The sequence below is a fragment of the Phascolarctos cinereus genome, unplaced genomic scaffold, assembly GCF_003287225.1.
Source record: "Phascolarctos cinereus isolate Bilbo 61053 unplaced genomic scaffold, phaCin_HiC Scaffold_2;HRSCAF=192, whole genome shotgun sequence".
Lineage (NCBI taxonomy): Eukaryota > Metazoa > Chordata > Mammalia > Diprotodontia > Phascolarctidae > Phascolarctos > Phascolarctos cinereus.
The window spans coordinates 40,192,708-40,206,938 of NW_027555625.1; the positions used below are offsets into that span (position 1 = coordinate 40,192,708).

General features: G+C 39.7%; 1 protein-coding gene across 1 annotated transcript; it reads right to left on the reverse strand.

The window, feature by feature from the left end:
- Positions 1-1,588: 1,588 nt before the first annotated feature.
- On the reverse strand, positions 1,589-13,507 carry LOC110192544 (interleukin-36 alpha-like). Its single transcript, XM_020963763.1, is given in 7 exon segments — positions 1,589-2,518; positions 2,521-2,683; positions 4,918-5,020; positions 5,022-5,052; positions 11,678-11,857; positions 12,589-12,636; positions 13,212-13,507. Coding segments are annotated over 6 exon segments (576 nt in total). The 5' UTR covers positions 12,614-12,636; positions 13,212-13,507; the 3' UTR covers positions 1,589-2,444.
- Positions 13,508-14,231: the final 724 nt, after the last annotated feature.

Sequence of the window (14,231 nt, forward strand, 5' to 3'; positions counted from 1 at the left end):
CTGCATCCTGCATCATTTCCATTTGTCTTGACTTTTGTCCTGCCACTGGAACTCAGTGACTCAGGAAGAGAGCGTCTGATGGCATTGGTGCAACTCTGCCTCGCTTAAATCCATTCATGGGCAAGCCAAGACATCACTCGTGATATCCCTGGTCTTCTTCAAAAACAAAGAACAAACAGCAACAACCCCAAAAATCCCAATTCATTATGCATCCACTATATGCCAAGCAGTGTTCTAAGCAGAGATACAAGCAAAAAGAAAGCTCCTGACCTCAAAGAGCTTACATTCTAATAGGGGAAACAACATACAAAAGGGAGTGTAAAAGCAATTGGAGGAGGCAAGAAGGCACAGGGGCCTGATGGAGAAATCCAGAGGAATGTCACCCGGTGGGAAATTAAGAGATATCTGAATTGGGTGCCTTTCACACATGGAAGTTTTGGAAGGGCTTATTCAATAAAAGGGAGGGGCTCCTGGGTAGAGGGAACTTTAGAGGTGTGAGCTCCAGGGCTGAAGTGATCTTCTAAAATGAAAAGGTCTCTCTGGGACAAGGTAGAGAAATCCAGAGGAGTGCAGCCTTGTAGGAAATGAAAAGATGACTAGCTAGTGGTAGCATGGGAAGTAGGTGGAAGAAAAGCAGTTTAAAAGACACATTAAATGCCTGAACATTCTCCGATTGCCTGGGTGGCAGGGTCTGACACACAAAAGAGGTGAGACAGCCCCCTGTGACTAGAAGCTGAAAGAACTGTGGAGAAAAGGCCACATAGCAACTGCAATTCAGGAAATAACCAGAAGGTGGCAGCAATGTATCCCGCAAAGAATCGCTCTACAGCGACATTAGAAAATGGCATATGATAGAATAAACCAGCAGAGGGCACCCCTAACAGTGTGTAACTTCCTGCAGAGAAGGTAATTTATAGCCTGTTGACTTCTCCATATTAACAGATGACACTGGCAGCTGTTGAGGGAATTAAGCATCAGCAACAGAGACAGGGAGATAATCCAATGGGTCACACCAACCTAGGTGCCTGAGTGGCCTGGCTAGATGTGCTCCCTAACCACATGTGTCCCCATATGTCTAATTTTTCCCACCCATTTCACTCTAACAATGCATGTTCCTCCCCACGTGCTTCTTTTACAGGAGGCAAGGTATAGCTATACACCTTGGACAGTGTATAGCTATATACATGAAAAGGGGATGGAGGTTCCCTTGCTATTTACCTTAGATGTCTTTTGCTGTTAACTATAGTTATGAAGTGATGCTGACCCAAATCATGTCTGGATATATGTTTGTGTGTGTGTGTGTGTGTGTGTGTGTGTGTATATATATGTGTGTGTGTGTGTGTACGTATATATGTATGTGTGTGTGTGTGTGTGTATGTATACACTATAACAGTGTAGGGTGAAAGGAATGGGTGGGTGGAGAATGGGTCCACTTTAAGTGAAAAAGAGCTCAGAAGGGAAAGCCCGGGAATACTCCCCTCACCCCACCCCTCAAAAAAAAAGTTCATTTACTTTATTATTTTGCTCAGGTCAGGCTCTGCCAATAGCACAGAAATTAGTATAAAATAGAAGGACAGTAGAGGCATGATAATAGTACTACCTCATATTTTTGTAACATTTTTAGATTTTCAAGACATTTTCATGTATCTTTCTAATTTGATCCTCCGAAGAACCATGTACAGTATGTACAATTTTATCCATTTGGACGGTGAGAAAACTGAGTCTGGGAAAGATTTAGTACTTTGACTTAGGATGTCACTATCTCCTCCTAAGGAGGAGGAGATACACACACACACACACACACACACACACACACACACACTCACACATATGATTTAAGGGAGGGTTTCCTGTTATGGTTCTAGATTAAAGGGGCAGCTGACCTAAAAGACCATCTTGCTCATTTTTTAAAATACAGAAGCTGGGTCCCCAAAGGGGAGGTGATTTATGAAAGTCACACTGTTAGTGACAGAGCTTCTTCCTTAATATTTCCTATGTTAAGATCTTTCAGTGGTCAATGAAGTGAGAGCCAATGCAGTTGAAGCCCCTTTCAAGAGGCTGTGAAGGACCAGGTCACTAAATCAGAATGTATCGTGGTCTCCAGACACCATCAGTGAATTGTGCTGGCACTGATGAATGTGTTACCAAGTGCTGAGAATGATTAGAGAGAAACATCCCCAAATGCTGCATCTCTGAAGGCTAGAGGGACCAACCATGAGCATGAGATGAATCATGAGCTTCACCGTTCCAACATCTCTCAATCCATTGAAGGAAGCCTGCCAGTCACCAGTTATGTGAACTTGGGAAAATCTCGTGACTTCTCTGGGCCATAATTTCCTCATATGCAAAATGGGGATTAAAATGCCAATCCTGATGATCTCACAGATATGTTATAAATATAAAAATGAGCTAATGTGTGTGAAATGCCTTGAAAAAAGAGAATTCTATGCAGAGACATGGGGCTCCAATTTGGGGTTTTCTATTTCTAAAAAGAAGTCAGTATTATACTGTCTCCTAAGTTTTGAGTCAGGGTAACAGGTTGGTTTTTGTCTGAAGATGTGCCGATGAACCAGCCAGAGTAGGCAGCTGACTCGAGGGTAGAGGTGCTGCCAGTCTGATTCAGGTAAAAGACAAAAGGCTTCACTGCCTCAGGTGTTTTGTACAGGTCTGCTATGTTCTTCTCCTAAGGGAGTAAAGAAAAACCCTGTTAGTAGGTCAGTGAACAGATTAAATAAGAAACCATTGACCTTATTGATCCAGTGTTTGATAAGCATGGAGTGCTTGCAGAACCCTCTATATAACAAAAACTGCTAGGAAAAGGTTTGGTGAAATCAAATTTAGACCATCTTCTTACACCACATATCATAGTAAGCTCAAAATGAATATGCAACCTAAATATTGAAGATTATACAAAAAAAGAAACCTAGGAGATAACCAAATCAGCTACTTTTTACAGCTGTGGCTGGGGAAAATTCTTAGGGAAACATGGAATAGAGGCAATCAAATGTAAAAAAGATAATTTCAATTACATGAAGTTGAAAAGCTTTCATACTAACAAAATCAGGTTTGAATATGTTCTAGCTTAATTATGTACTTCCTAAAATGTAGCACCATAAACTGAACATAGTACTTCACGTGCAGTTTGACTAAGGCACAGGTACATCACAACTGCTACCTCATTTTTTTTCTGAGAGTTATGTCTCTCAAGGCAGCCTAAAGTATAATTTGGTTTTTGGCTTCTATTTCACTCTGCTAATTCATATTGATCTTACTATTAGGAGCCTTCCTGTTCAAGCATCCTTGGAAATATCTTAAGTTAAAATAACAAGTGTATATATATATATATATATATATATATATATATAATTTGGAGAAGGGGAGGAAGAAGGAAAATGCTTCTTTCACTCAGCTTTAGCCAGGAATATAGGTCTCAGGGGAAAAAATAGTCCCCAACAGGTCAAGGACTTAGGACACAGTTTTCTATTATAAATAAAGCAGGACTATTTTAATTTAAAACTAAATACTTCCTTGGAAAAGGCAACCTACCTCCATCATGGCCTCTAACATCTCTTTCATCCTTGAAGCTCTTGGATTCTGTGACCTTTTGGTTTGGCAGAGCTAATAAGCATAGAAGATATGAAGTTACTTCTAACCCTCAAGAAGACAGAGCTGAGCAGGCCTGGATCCAAGCAAAAAAGGAGGTGCCTAGAGATATGTGACTTGACTAGAGTGGAAGTAGGTAAGACTTCAAGACAAGACTTCCAAGACTTTCTAATAACCTTCCCCTCTCTTCCCTCCCAGATGGTCATAGCAATAATCTCTTGACTTTTTTTTTTCTTTCTTCTCTATCTGATATCCAAAAGAGTGGAAACTGCTTTCTTCTGCTCTCTCTGTCCCGTTTCCATTCTCTTCTGGAGGACATAGTAATAAAGAGCATATTGGCTCCTTGCCCTCTCAATATCAATTAGATATTTGTTTATATTGAGCACTTACTCTGTGCCCAGTACTGTGCTCAGACGTAGGATAAAAGGATTGAAGGCAGAGGAGAAACAATCAACAGTTTCTTTTTTTTCACATTTCCCCCCCTTTATTCTAGCAGTTGGGAAATCCACATGGCCTTCTGTGAAGGCAGGTAGCCTCTTTTCTGAAATAATTGTGTCATACTTTTAGGATTGTTGTGAAAGATTCAATTTTCCTTCTATTGAAGCCATTGTAAAGGATCCGTGAGATTACGTTGAATAAGGAATTTCCCCTGATGCAGAGAAACAGTCTTGACTGGTCTCAAATTGTGCTGTACTTATTTTGGGGTCATTACTGAACTAAGAGTTTCATCTGTAGTCCATGGGCTTCATGGTTCACATTAAATACTTTCCTAATAAGAGAGCAAAACCGTGTCTTATTTTGTGGGATGAGTTTTCCAGACAGTCCACTGGTCTGTTCTTAGATCCTGAGAGATTTGGGAGGTTCAATAGCATTGCAGTTTGTTAAACTTTCAGATTTTTTTTTACAGGACTTAGATTTCCATCCTAGCACTGACATATAGTAGGCACATGAGCACAGAAAAATCACTTAGCCTCTCTTGGCCTTAGGTTCCTCACCTATAAAATAAAGGTATTATACAAGATGACCACTAAGGTGCCTTCCAGCCCTAATTTATAAATACTGTAGTCTTGTGTTCTATTCATCTATGTCTCCACAATTTTGAACTTATGAAATTTTTTTCTCCAGTAAACAAATTTGTTAGTTCCTACTAAATTTCATCATATTAGATTTTGTCCACTCTTCTATCCTGTCAAAGAAAATTTCTTTAAAAAGTGTTCTTTAACAAAACATATCCATAAAAATTATAAATGATATGAAACTTCTATATTGGCTTTTCTCTGCCAAGTTTTACTCTCTCCATTTTCAACAACTCACCACCAACTGCAGCGTGGGCTGTTCTCCACTCATTGCACAACACAGACAAAGGCCTGATGCCTTTATACCCAGGTAGATAGGCTGCCCTTTGTCTTTAGGAAGATTCATCTCTACATGGTAATATCTCCAGAGTCACTGGAAATACAACAGAAGAAAAGGGTGTCAAATGGCCAGATCAATCACACAGATGACAGTACACTTAATGTAGCAATAGATCGTTTGTGGAAAAGTAGATGGAGGGTAAAGGACTTTTTAGGGTACCCTCCATTTCTAGGTCAGTGGTTCGCAGATGCAGCCTGGGTCTCTGTGTATCTATCTCCTTCAGGGAAGTTCTAGAAAGAAGTCCCAAAATCTTGGGCACTACTGTTCTGGCCCCTATCTTTGCTCTCATCTGCACAATCCTTACGGTTAGGTCTCCACCATGCGTTATTTATTCCTTCAACAAATATTTTTAAAGTACATTCTATGCACCAGAAACTGTACTAAGCACTGGACATATAGTCTCTGCCTTCATACAGCTTGTATTCTATTTAGGAGTGGATAGAAAATGGGACTTGGAGATGGGAAAACCTGGTTTTGAGTCCTGCTCTGAAATATACTAGTTGTGTGGCCCTGGAAATATAATTTAGCCTCTTGGGGGGTGCCAGGCAACTTTTTAAGATAATAAATATAAGCAGGCTTCTGACCAAGCCTGGGGCATTTTGCATGCTACAGCTTATGCAGAGAGAGATGTGACTTTTTTTTGGGGGGGGGTGAGGCAATTGGGGTTAAGTGACTTGCTCAAGGTCACACAGCTAGAAAGTGTCAAGTGTCTGAGGCTGGATTTGAACTCAGGTTCTCCTGACTCCAGGGCTGGTACTCTATTCACTTAGCCACCTAGCCACCCTGGGATGTGACTCCTTATTGGCAGAGAAGGCTGAGCATAGTGCCTCCTGTCTGTTGAAAGACTTAGAGGGTTGGTGCCAGCATTTGGAGGAAGAGAGAGAGATAGTCCAGACTGAGACTTTTCAGGAGAGACATGGGAAGGGAGAAGCAGCAGACATGGAAAGGAAGCCAGTTCTACAATGTGTTCCTGATTTTTAACCTGCCTCCCTAGAAGCTGCTACAATTGATATTCTTGGCTGAGAATAGACACTATTGTGGTTAGAGATGAGATGTTTATCTTGGTCTCCATTGAAAAGCAAGATACTCTTTATTGTATATTTTCTGATATGTTTTAATTGATGGAAATGCTCCAATTTCTACTTTTTGTTTTTCACATAGATAAATGGGGTCTACTAGTGATCTATTATATTTGAGGCAGCCAGGTGGCATAGTGGATAAAGGACCAGGCTGGAATCAGGAAGACCTGGGTTCAAATGCAGCCTGAGACATGACCCTGGGCAAGTCACTTAGTCTCAGTTTCCTCATCTGTAAAATGGGGGTAAAGTAACGCCTATCTCCCAGGGGTGTTGTGAGAATCATGTGAGATAATAATTGTAAAATGCTTAGCACAGTGCCTGGCACATAGAAGGTACCATGTTAGATATTATTATGATGGTCTTTTGTGTAACTAGTATTTTGTTGGGAGGAGCCAAGTTGGAGAATGAAAGTCAAGAGCTATATCCCATTAAGGATGACCATGGAAGCAGTTTTCCATCTGAACCTAGACTTACACTAGATGAGATCAGAGGTATTTGAAGGAGAGAGGAATAGTTAGATATAATTCTATCATGATACTCCTCTCAGAAACTGGAGAAAAGAGTGCAGAGCCTCTGTACTACCACTGGAGTCTGTCTCCTCATCCCTGCAGACCCCTTACCTCTCACCTCCTCTCTGAGCCAGCATGTGGACGTAATGCTTGGCTTTCCTCCTCTACAGAGGTAGGACAGGCGTTAGATCATATCTACCCATGCCCCCCATGAACCACATCTATACATTTAGACAACCCATGTAGGCATGCCTATCTCACACGTAGGTACCATCAACTCTACAACACGTAATTTGCAGAGACCCGCCTTGTTAGAAGGCACTTCCTTGTCCAGGAGTTCCTTACACCAATGAAATAAGAAATCCAGATTTTATTTCTATCATATGCACACACTCACAAAAAAATATTCAAAATAGATCCAAAGTAGTTCCTGGAAAGAGGGCATTAGTGATTGGGTTGTACAGAATAGATATTCTGTGGGAAATGTCCTTTCAGCTAATTTAGAAAAGAAGCTAAGGATTCTATGAGGCTAAAGTTAGTGGAGAAGGCATCCCAGGAAGTGGGAACAACCTTGTAAAATCTTGGAGATGGGAGATGGAATGCCAGGTACAGGGAAAAGAAACTAGTCAATATTACTTGCACATGAAGTCCATCAAGTCAGTAAGTTAAAAAACATTTATTTTATTAAGGACCTACTATTTTCTAGGCATTGTGTTGAGGGGTAGGGTTACAAAGGAAGTTATAAAATAGTCTCTGATATCAAGGAGCTCATAGTCTAAATGAGGGAGATAATATTAAGAAATGTGTACATAGGAGTTTCTAGGCTTATTATGTACAAGTGTATATAATAAGCCGAGAAAAGTGGGCAAGAGCCAGATTGTGAATGGCTTTAAAATCCAATCCAATCAGAAGAGTTCTCATTGATCGTAAAGACGAGAGAAAGATATGAATCAAAAAAAAAAAAGAGAGAGAGAGAGAGTTATGGAAGAGAGGCTTGGAGAGAGAATTAACAGCAAACCCATACCCAAGGGACATATTGTCCCAAACTTTGAAAAGACCAAATAGAAGTTAATAACTTCAAGAGAAAAAAGAAAGACTAAACCAAAGTCCAAAAGCTCACAAAACAGAAGAAGATGTAAAGTATCTCATGGCAAAAATAACTGACCCAGAAAACAGATCAAGGAGGGATCATTTAACAATCACTGGACTTCCACCATTCTGGAGAACAAAATGGAATTATTCCCAAAGAGCTATAAAACTATGTATACCCTTTGACCTAGCAATATCACTGCTAGGCCTATATTACAAAGAGATAAAAAAGGGAAAAGACTCAAATGTACAAAAATATTTATAGCAGCTCTTTTTGTGGTGGCAAAAAATTTGACACTGAGGAGATGCCTATCAATTGGGGAATAGCTGAACAAGTTGTGGTATATTGTTGTGATGGAATACTATTGTGCTATAGGAAATGATGAGCACAATGATTTCGGAAAACACCTGGGGAAATGTATATAAACTGATGTAAAGTAAAGTGAGAAGAACCAGAACATTGTACACGGTAACAACAGTATGGTAATGGTGATCAAATGTGAAAGACTTAGATACTTTGATAAAGACAATGAATGACCCAAGGCAATTCCAAAGGGCTCATGATGAATAATGCCATCCACCTCCAGAGAGAAAACTGGTGAACCCTGGATGCAAACTGAAGTGTATGTTTTTCCCACTTTCTTTATGTTTCTTGCTTTTTGTTGTTTTGGGTTTTTTTAATTTTGTTTTGTTTTGTTTGTAACATGGCTAATATGTAAATGTGTTTTGCGTGGAAAAAAAAATAAGGTATTAACACTGAAAAAAAAACAATGGACTTTCTGAAAGCCATGACCAAAAGAGAGAGAGAAAGACAGAGAGATAGAAAGAGAGAGAGAGAGAGAGAGAGAGAGAGAGAGTAAATATCCTGTTTCAATAAATCATGAAAATCATGAGAGAAAGTTGCTCTTTTTTAATTTTTTAAACATTTTTGTTTAAAGTTTTGAGTTCCAAACTCCATCTCTTCCTCCTTCCCCCCTCACTCCCTGAGACAGTAAACAATAATATATAGATTATACCCATGCAATTATGTAAAATATTTCCATATTAGTCATTTTATGCAAGAAGACTCAAATAAAAGAAAAATAAGAAAGAAAGTGGAAAAACAGCCTTATTGAATCAATATCAGTTGTTTCTCTGGAGGTAGATAGTATGCTTCATCATTAGTCCTTTAGGATTGTCTTGGATCACTGTATTGCTGAGAATAGCTAAGTCATTCACAGTTCTTCATTGAACAATGTTGCTGCTACTATGTACATCATTATCTTGGTTCTGTCCACTTCACTATGCATCAGTTCATGTAAGCCTTTCCAGATTTTTCCTGTTTGTCATTTCTTACATCACAATAATATTCCATTACAATCATATACCACAGCTTGTTTAGCCATTCCCCAATTGATGGGCATCCCTTCAATTTCCAAATCTTATCCACCACAAAAAGAGCTGCTATCAATATTTTTGTACAAATAGGTCCTTTTCATTTTTGCTCTATCTCTTAGATCTAGAGAACAAAGTAAAAATAAAAATAATCCATCAGTTCCTTCCTGAAAGAAACCTTAAAGTGAATGTGCTAGGATTCCTAGTATTTCTAGAAATGTCATGGCCAAAACTCAGAGCTTCCAGGGCAAAGAAAAAAATTTGAAAAGCAGCAAGAAGGAAAGAATTCAAGTACCAAGGAGACACAATCAGGACCACCCAAGATTTAGCAGCTACCACTACAAACAGAACGTGGAACACAATATTCGAAAAGGCAAAAGATACAGGCTTAAATTTACCCAGCAAAATGGAATATAACCTAAAGGTGAAAAAAATTGAACCTTTAATGAAATAAAGGCATTCCAAGGATTCTTAATGAAAAGACCAGAGCTTTGTAGAAACTTTGAAATACAAACATAGAAGAAACACAAAAAGGTGAATGCAAACAAACAATTAGAAAAGTCTTTTTCAAGGATGACATGTTTGCATTCTAATGGAAGGGGGGAGGATAATACAAGCATCCCTTAGGAACTGGGATGTCAACAGGAAAGAATAATCAGAAGGTACAAATAAAAGTTATACAAACAAGAAAAGGATGAGGGGAGTGGGCATCACTTAAACTTCACTTTGACCTGATAGAAAGGAAAGTGAGCAGAATTAGGAGAATAATTTGTAGTATAACAACAATAGTGTAAAAGCAAACAATTTTGAAAGACTTAAGAATTTTATCAACAAAAGGATCAATCACTATTCCAGATGACCTAAGATGTGGAATGCTGCCCACTTCTCGACAAAAAGAAGATGCTCTAGATATACAGAGTGAGATATGTTTTGGGATGTGGCCAATGTGGGAAGTTTTGCTTGGCACATTTGTTGCAGGGCTTTCTTCTTTTTTCTAGGGTGAGGGATGCGGAGGAAAAGAAAGCAGATCTTTATTAATTGATAAAAATAAAATATAATTTGAAAAAAGATAAGAGGGTATCATTGAGACTTTCTGAGCAAAAGAGTGACATTGTCAGACTTGTGCATAAGGAATAACACTTTGGCAGTTGTATATAAATTGCAGAGAGGAGAGACTGGAGTCAGGAAGTCTTGTTAGGACAGGCGTTCTTAACCTGATGTCCATAAATAGAATTTAGGGAGTCCATGAAGTTGTATAGAAAAGATAACACTTTTTATTTTACTGAACTGTAACTGAAATTTAGCATTTTCTTCAATTATTTAAAATAACTTTTTCTGATAAATGGTCCATAGACTTAATGATATCACCAAAAGCATCCATTATGTAAAAATGGCTAAGAATTTGTGAGTTAGGAGATTACTATAATATTCCCAGTGAGAAGTGATGAGAGTCTGAACAAGGGTGATGGCTGTGGGATTGAAGAAAAAAAGATAGAAGACAGGAATGTTGTGGAGTTGTAATCAACAAGATGTGACAATTGAATGTGGGATGGGTACTGAGAATCCTTATAGATTACTAACTCAGGTGACTGGAAGGATCGAGATTTCCTCAACAGAAACACAGAAGTTGGGAGGAGTGTAGGTGGCTTTCCAGTGCTTAAGTCTCCTGACTCCCAAAGCTATATACTTACTCAGTTACATTGGACAACAATCATATTGCATCACAAAGGGTTTATAGGGGGTCTCTGGCGAGTCCATGGCAGATTTTAGTGAAGTCTCTCTGGGCAAGCAGAGAGAAAGAGACTGAGAATTTTACACTGAGCAAGCAGCTATGAATGCTCCAAACTGGAAAGCCAGTTCAATGAGAAAGCATGGGGCCAGAAAGCAGGAGACCCAAGTACTAGTCCTGACCTTGCCCTGCTAGCTATAAGCTTGAGCACTTACATAGCTGCTTTTGGGCTTCAGTCTTCTCATGTATAAAAAGAGGGGAGGTGGGGTGACAGTTCATGTTTTATCTCCCTCACCAAATTCTTGTAAAACTTACAGGAGCTCATAGGAGCATGCTTCTCAAACATAACAGTGCTATGCAAATGGAAGCATATTAGAATCACTGGCCGCAAAGTCTAGAACCTGGGATCTAGAGAAATAACCTCCCAGGAAACATCTCAGGGGAAGAGATTGCATAGGACAGTAAGTTCAAGGTCTGCTACTGGGGCCACCCCTACTTTGCTTTCCTTTATTCCCCTTCTGTACCTTTCATCTTCTACATTCTCCCTGTTTCTCACTTTTTCCTCTGGAATGAGAGTCCTACCTAGGTACTGTCTTAGAGGTGTTCTCTTCAGCTCAACCCATCTGAGCATCCTTTCATCCTGTACATCTGTCTGTCTCCATTGAAAAAGCTTACTTTAATTACAAAAAAGGGCCAACCCCACCTTTCCTTCCCATTTTTCACCGATATATGTGGGACTTTCCCTACGTCCATTAAACACAATAAATTACACATCACTGGAAATGAGAATGACAATGTTTCCATTCCAAGGAGGCACTGTGAACAGAAGACAAGGTTGCCTCATAAAAAGAAGCAATAGGACAGAGGCTTTGACTCACCTGGGTTCACATTCTCTTCATAGGGAGTTGCTATAAGTGTCCCATTCAGAAGAATCCAGACCTGTTGATGGATGTCATGAATTTTCCCAAGAGGAGGATGTTCTATGGATTGTGACTCCTGACAATTCCACAGCAAATTTCCCCAGATTCTTTTTTTAATATTGCTTGGGTTAGGGAATGCTGGAACAGAAGGTGAGGATAACTAAGGAATCTTACTATAACTGATGAATTCCCCCAGTGCTCCCAAGTCCATAGAAAGGATGGTGTGATGATCTCTCCTCTTTTCTAGGCCAAGGCCCAGGGAGAAGAGAGGGGGAAATGCACTATTTGGCCCATTCTGGCCTCTATCTACCTGGATGTTTTCCTACAAATTCCCCAGGTAGAGCTCCCTCTGAAACTCTTTGCTGCAGTCCCCTTATAGAGGTGGGTAACAGAGGCCAAGGAGAGGAGAATTCCTATGTTAGTCACTTAATGATGGCTTTAAAAGCCTCACTTAGCACCCGCCTAGTCCTGTTATGGAAGTCTGAACAGAACGTGGCTGCTAGAATCAAACAGAACAAGCCAAAAATCTTCCATATGACAGCCCTTAGTATAGGGATTATGGCTTTGCTCCTTCCCCCTTCCCCCTAGCTTTCTCTTCTCCAGGCTAAAAACCTTCCACTGATCTCTGTAGGATGGAGCCTCAAGTCTCTTCATTGTCTTAGTTGTCTTGGTTCAGACATTTCCAACTTATCAATGAACTACATATATCCAGCATCCCTTTCCTCTGACAGGCTCCATTCAGGGAGTATTGTAAACTTTGGGGTTGCTGTACTCACCTATTTTAGAGAGAATCCTATCAAACCCCTGAGTTGATTTGTAATCCATTTCTGCAGAGGAAAAGTTCGTGAGGTCCCTGGTGTTTTCCCTACCTGAAGGTCCATCATTCATTTCCATGGCTAAGTGGATCCCTGTGGTACCTGTAGAGGTAAAAGAGTCAGTGGCCTAAAGAATCAGACTTAAGGGAGTAGCAAGGGACACCCCCAAACAACCCCATCCTTGCTGCTGAGTGATGAGTGTTTACCATTAGGACAATCAGAATGGGAGGTATGTACCTTATCTTGCAACATCCTAAAACCCAGTATAGTTCCATGAAAGCTCTGTCTTCTTGCAGCATTCTTTAGAACAGATAATGAACAACATCTCAAAAATAAATATCCACGAGAGATTCTTCCACTATTGTGATTTGTCCCCTGAAAAGTGCATTCTATGTGTCTGTGCCTAAGGATCTCAAAGCTGAGACAATGTTAACTAGCCTCCCCCCATTTCAAGTTTCAGAAAACTCTGAAGTCTTCAGGAATCTTAGCTTGTCCCTGTGCTGCATGCAGCAGAAATGCAGAGGAAGAGAGTACCCTTCTGCCCTCCACAATGGGACTGATGAATGGAAAACCTCGTATTCAAACCCTGCACAGAGATAGGTCAAGATCCACACCAGCATCTAGAGCCAGAGGAGCAGCAGAAAGAGAAAGATCCCAAAACAAATGTTTCCACTCACAGGTTGAACCTGAGAAGAGGGTACCTGAACTAACCACCAATTCTTATGTTCCTGAGGACTTGAGCTGTGTTTCCTTCAGGTCTCAGAGGCCCAGATAGGTTCTTCTGGGATTTCTCAGCCTTATATCCATACAAGCCAAGAAGACGACACTGTGTCTCTGTAGCTGTACGCGATACCAAAGGGAGAGATATTTCCTGGTGTCGTGGAATCCTGCAGAACAAGAATCTTTTGTAAAGAGAATTCTTGTTGGTCTAGTGGCTGGGCCAAATGGCCCCTGAGATCCCTTCCAACTCTTAATATGTATTCTGCGATTCCTTGGAGCTTGAGCTTCCAAGGGGAGGTGGGGAGGATATGAGCAACAAAGAAATGAAAGTAACTCAGTGTCCTGAAAGAAGTCATTGTGTTTTCCTGGGGTTTTTTTTCTGGGGTTGGAAGGGATTCAAATTGAATAGAGATAGAAAGTCCTCCATAAAAGAACAAGATAGAAACTGCAAAAATGAATACTATGTAATTTTAATGACCAAATTTGTCCCCAAAGAAGAGATAAAAAAATAAATTTTCTTCCCTTCTTTGCAAGGGTGAGGGAACATGGGCATAGAATATTACTGCTATACTTGCAAGTATGAGAGTATATGTCATACATACAAACAGTATGTACATGCATATATAGTTCGTTTATTGCTTTTTAAAAACTTTTATTTCTTCTTTGTTCTTTATTCTTTTTATTTTCATTTTATTGCTTTTATTCTTTTATTATTCTTTATTATGTTCAATGGGTGTGGAAGGGAGACAAATGTATTAAGAAGTGAATGTGATATAAAAGCAAATTATCCCTTGAATACACAGAAGAAGTTTGTTAGGCATCAAAGGGAAGCTCACTAGGAAATAGTTAGCAGGCTCCACTATTCGCTTATTTGAAAAATTGGAGCATTTGCCTTTCTCCCAATCTATATTACCTCTAATATTCTCTAAGATCTTTCAAAGACTAGTAACACAGACTCAGCAATAACAAAGTCAGTT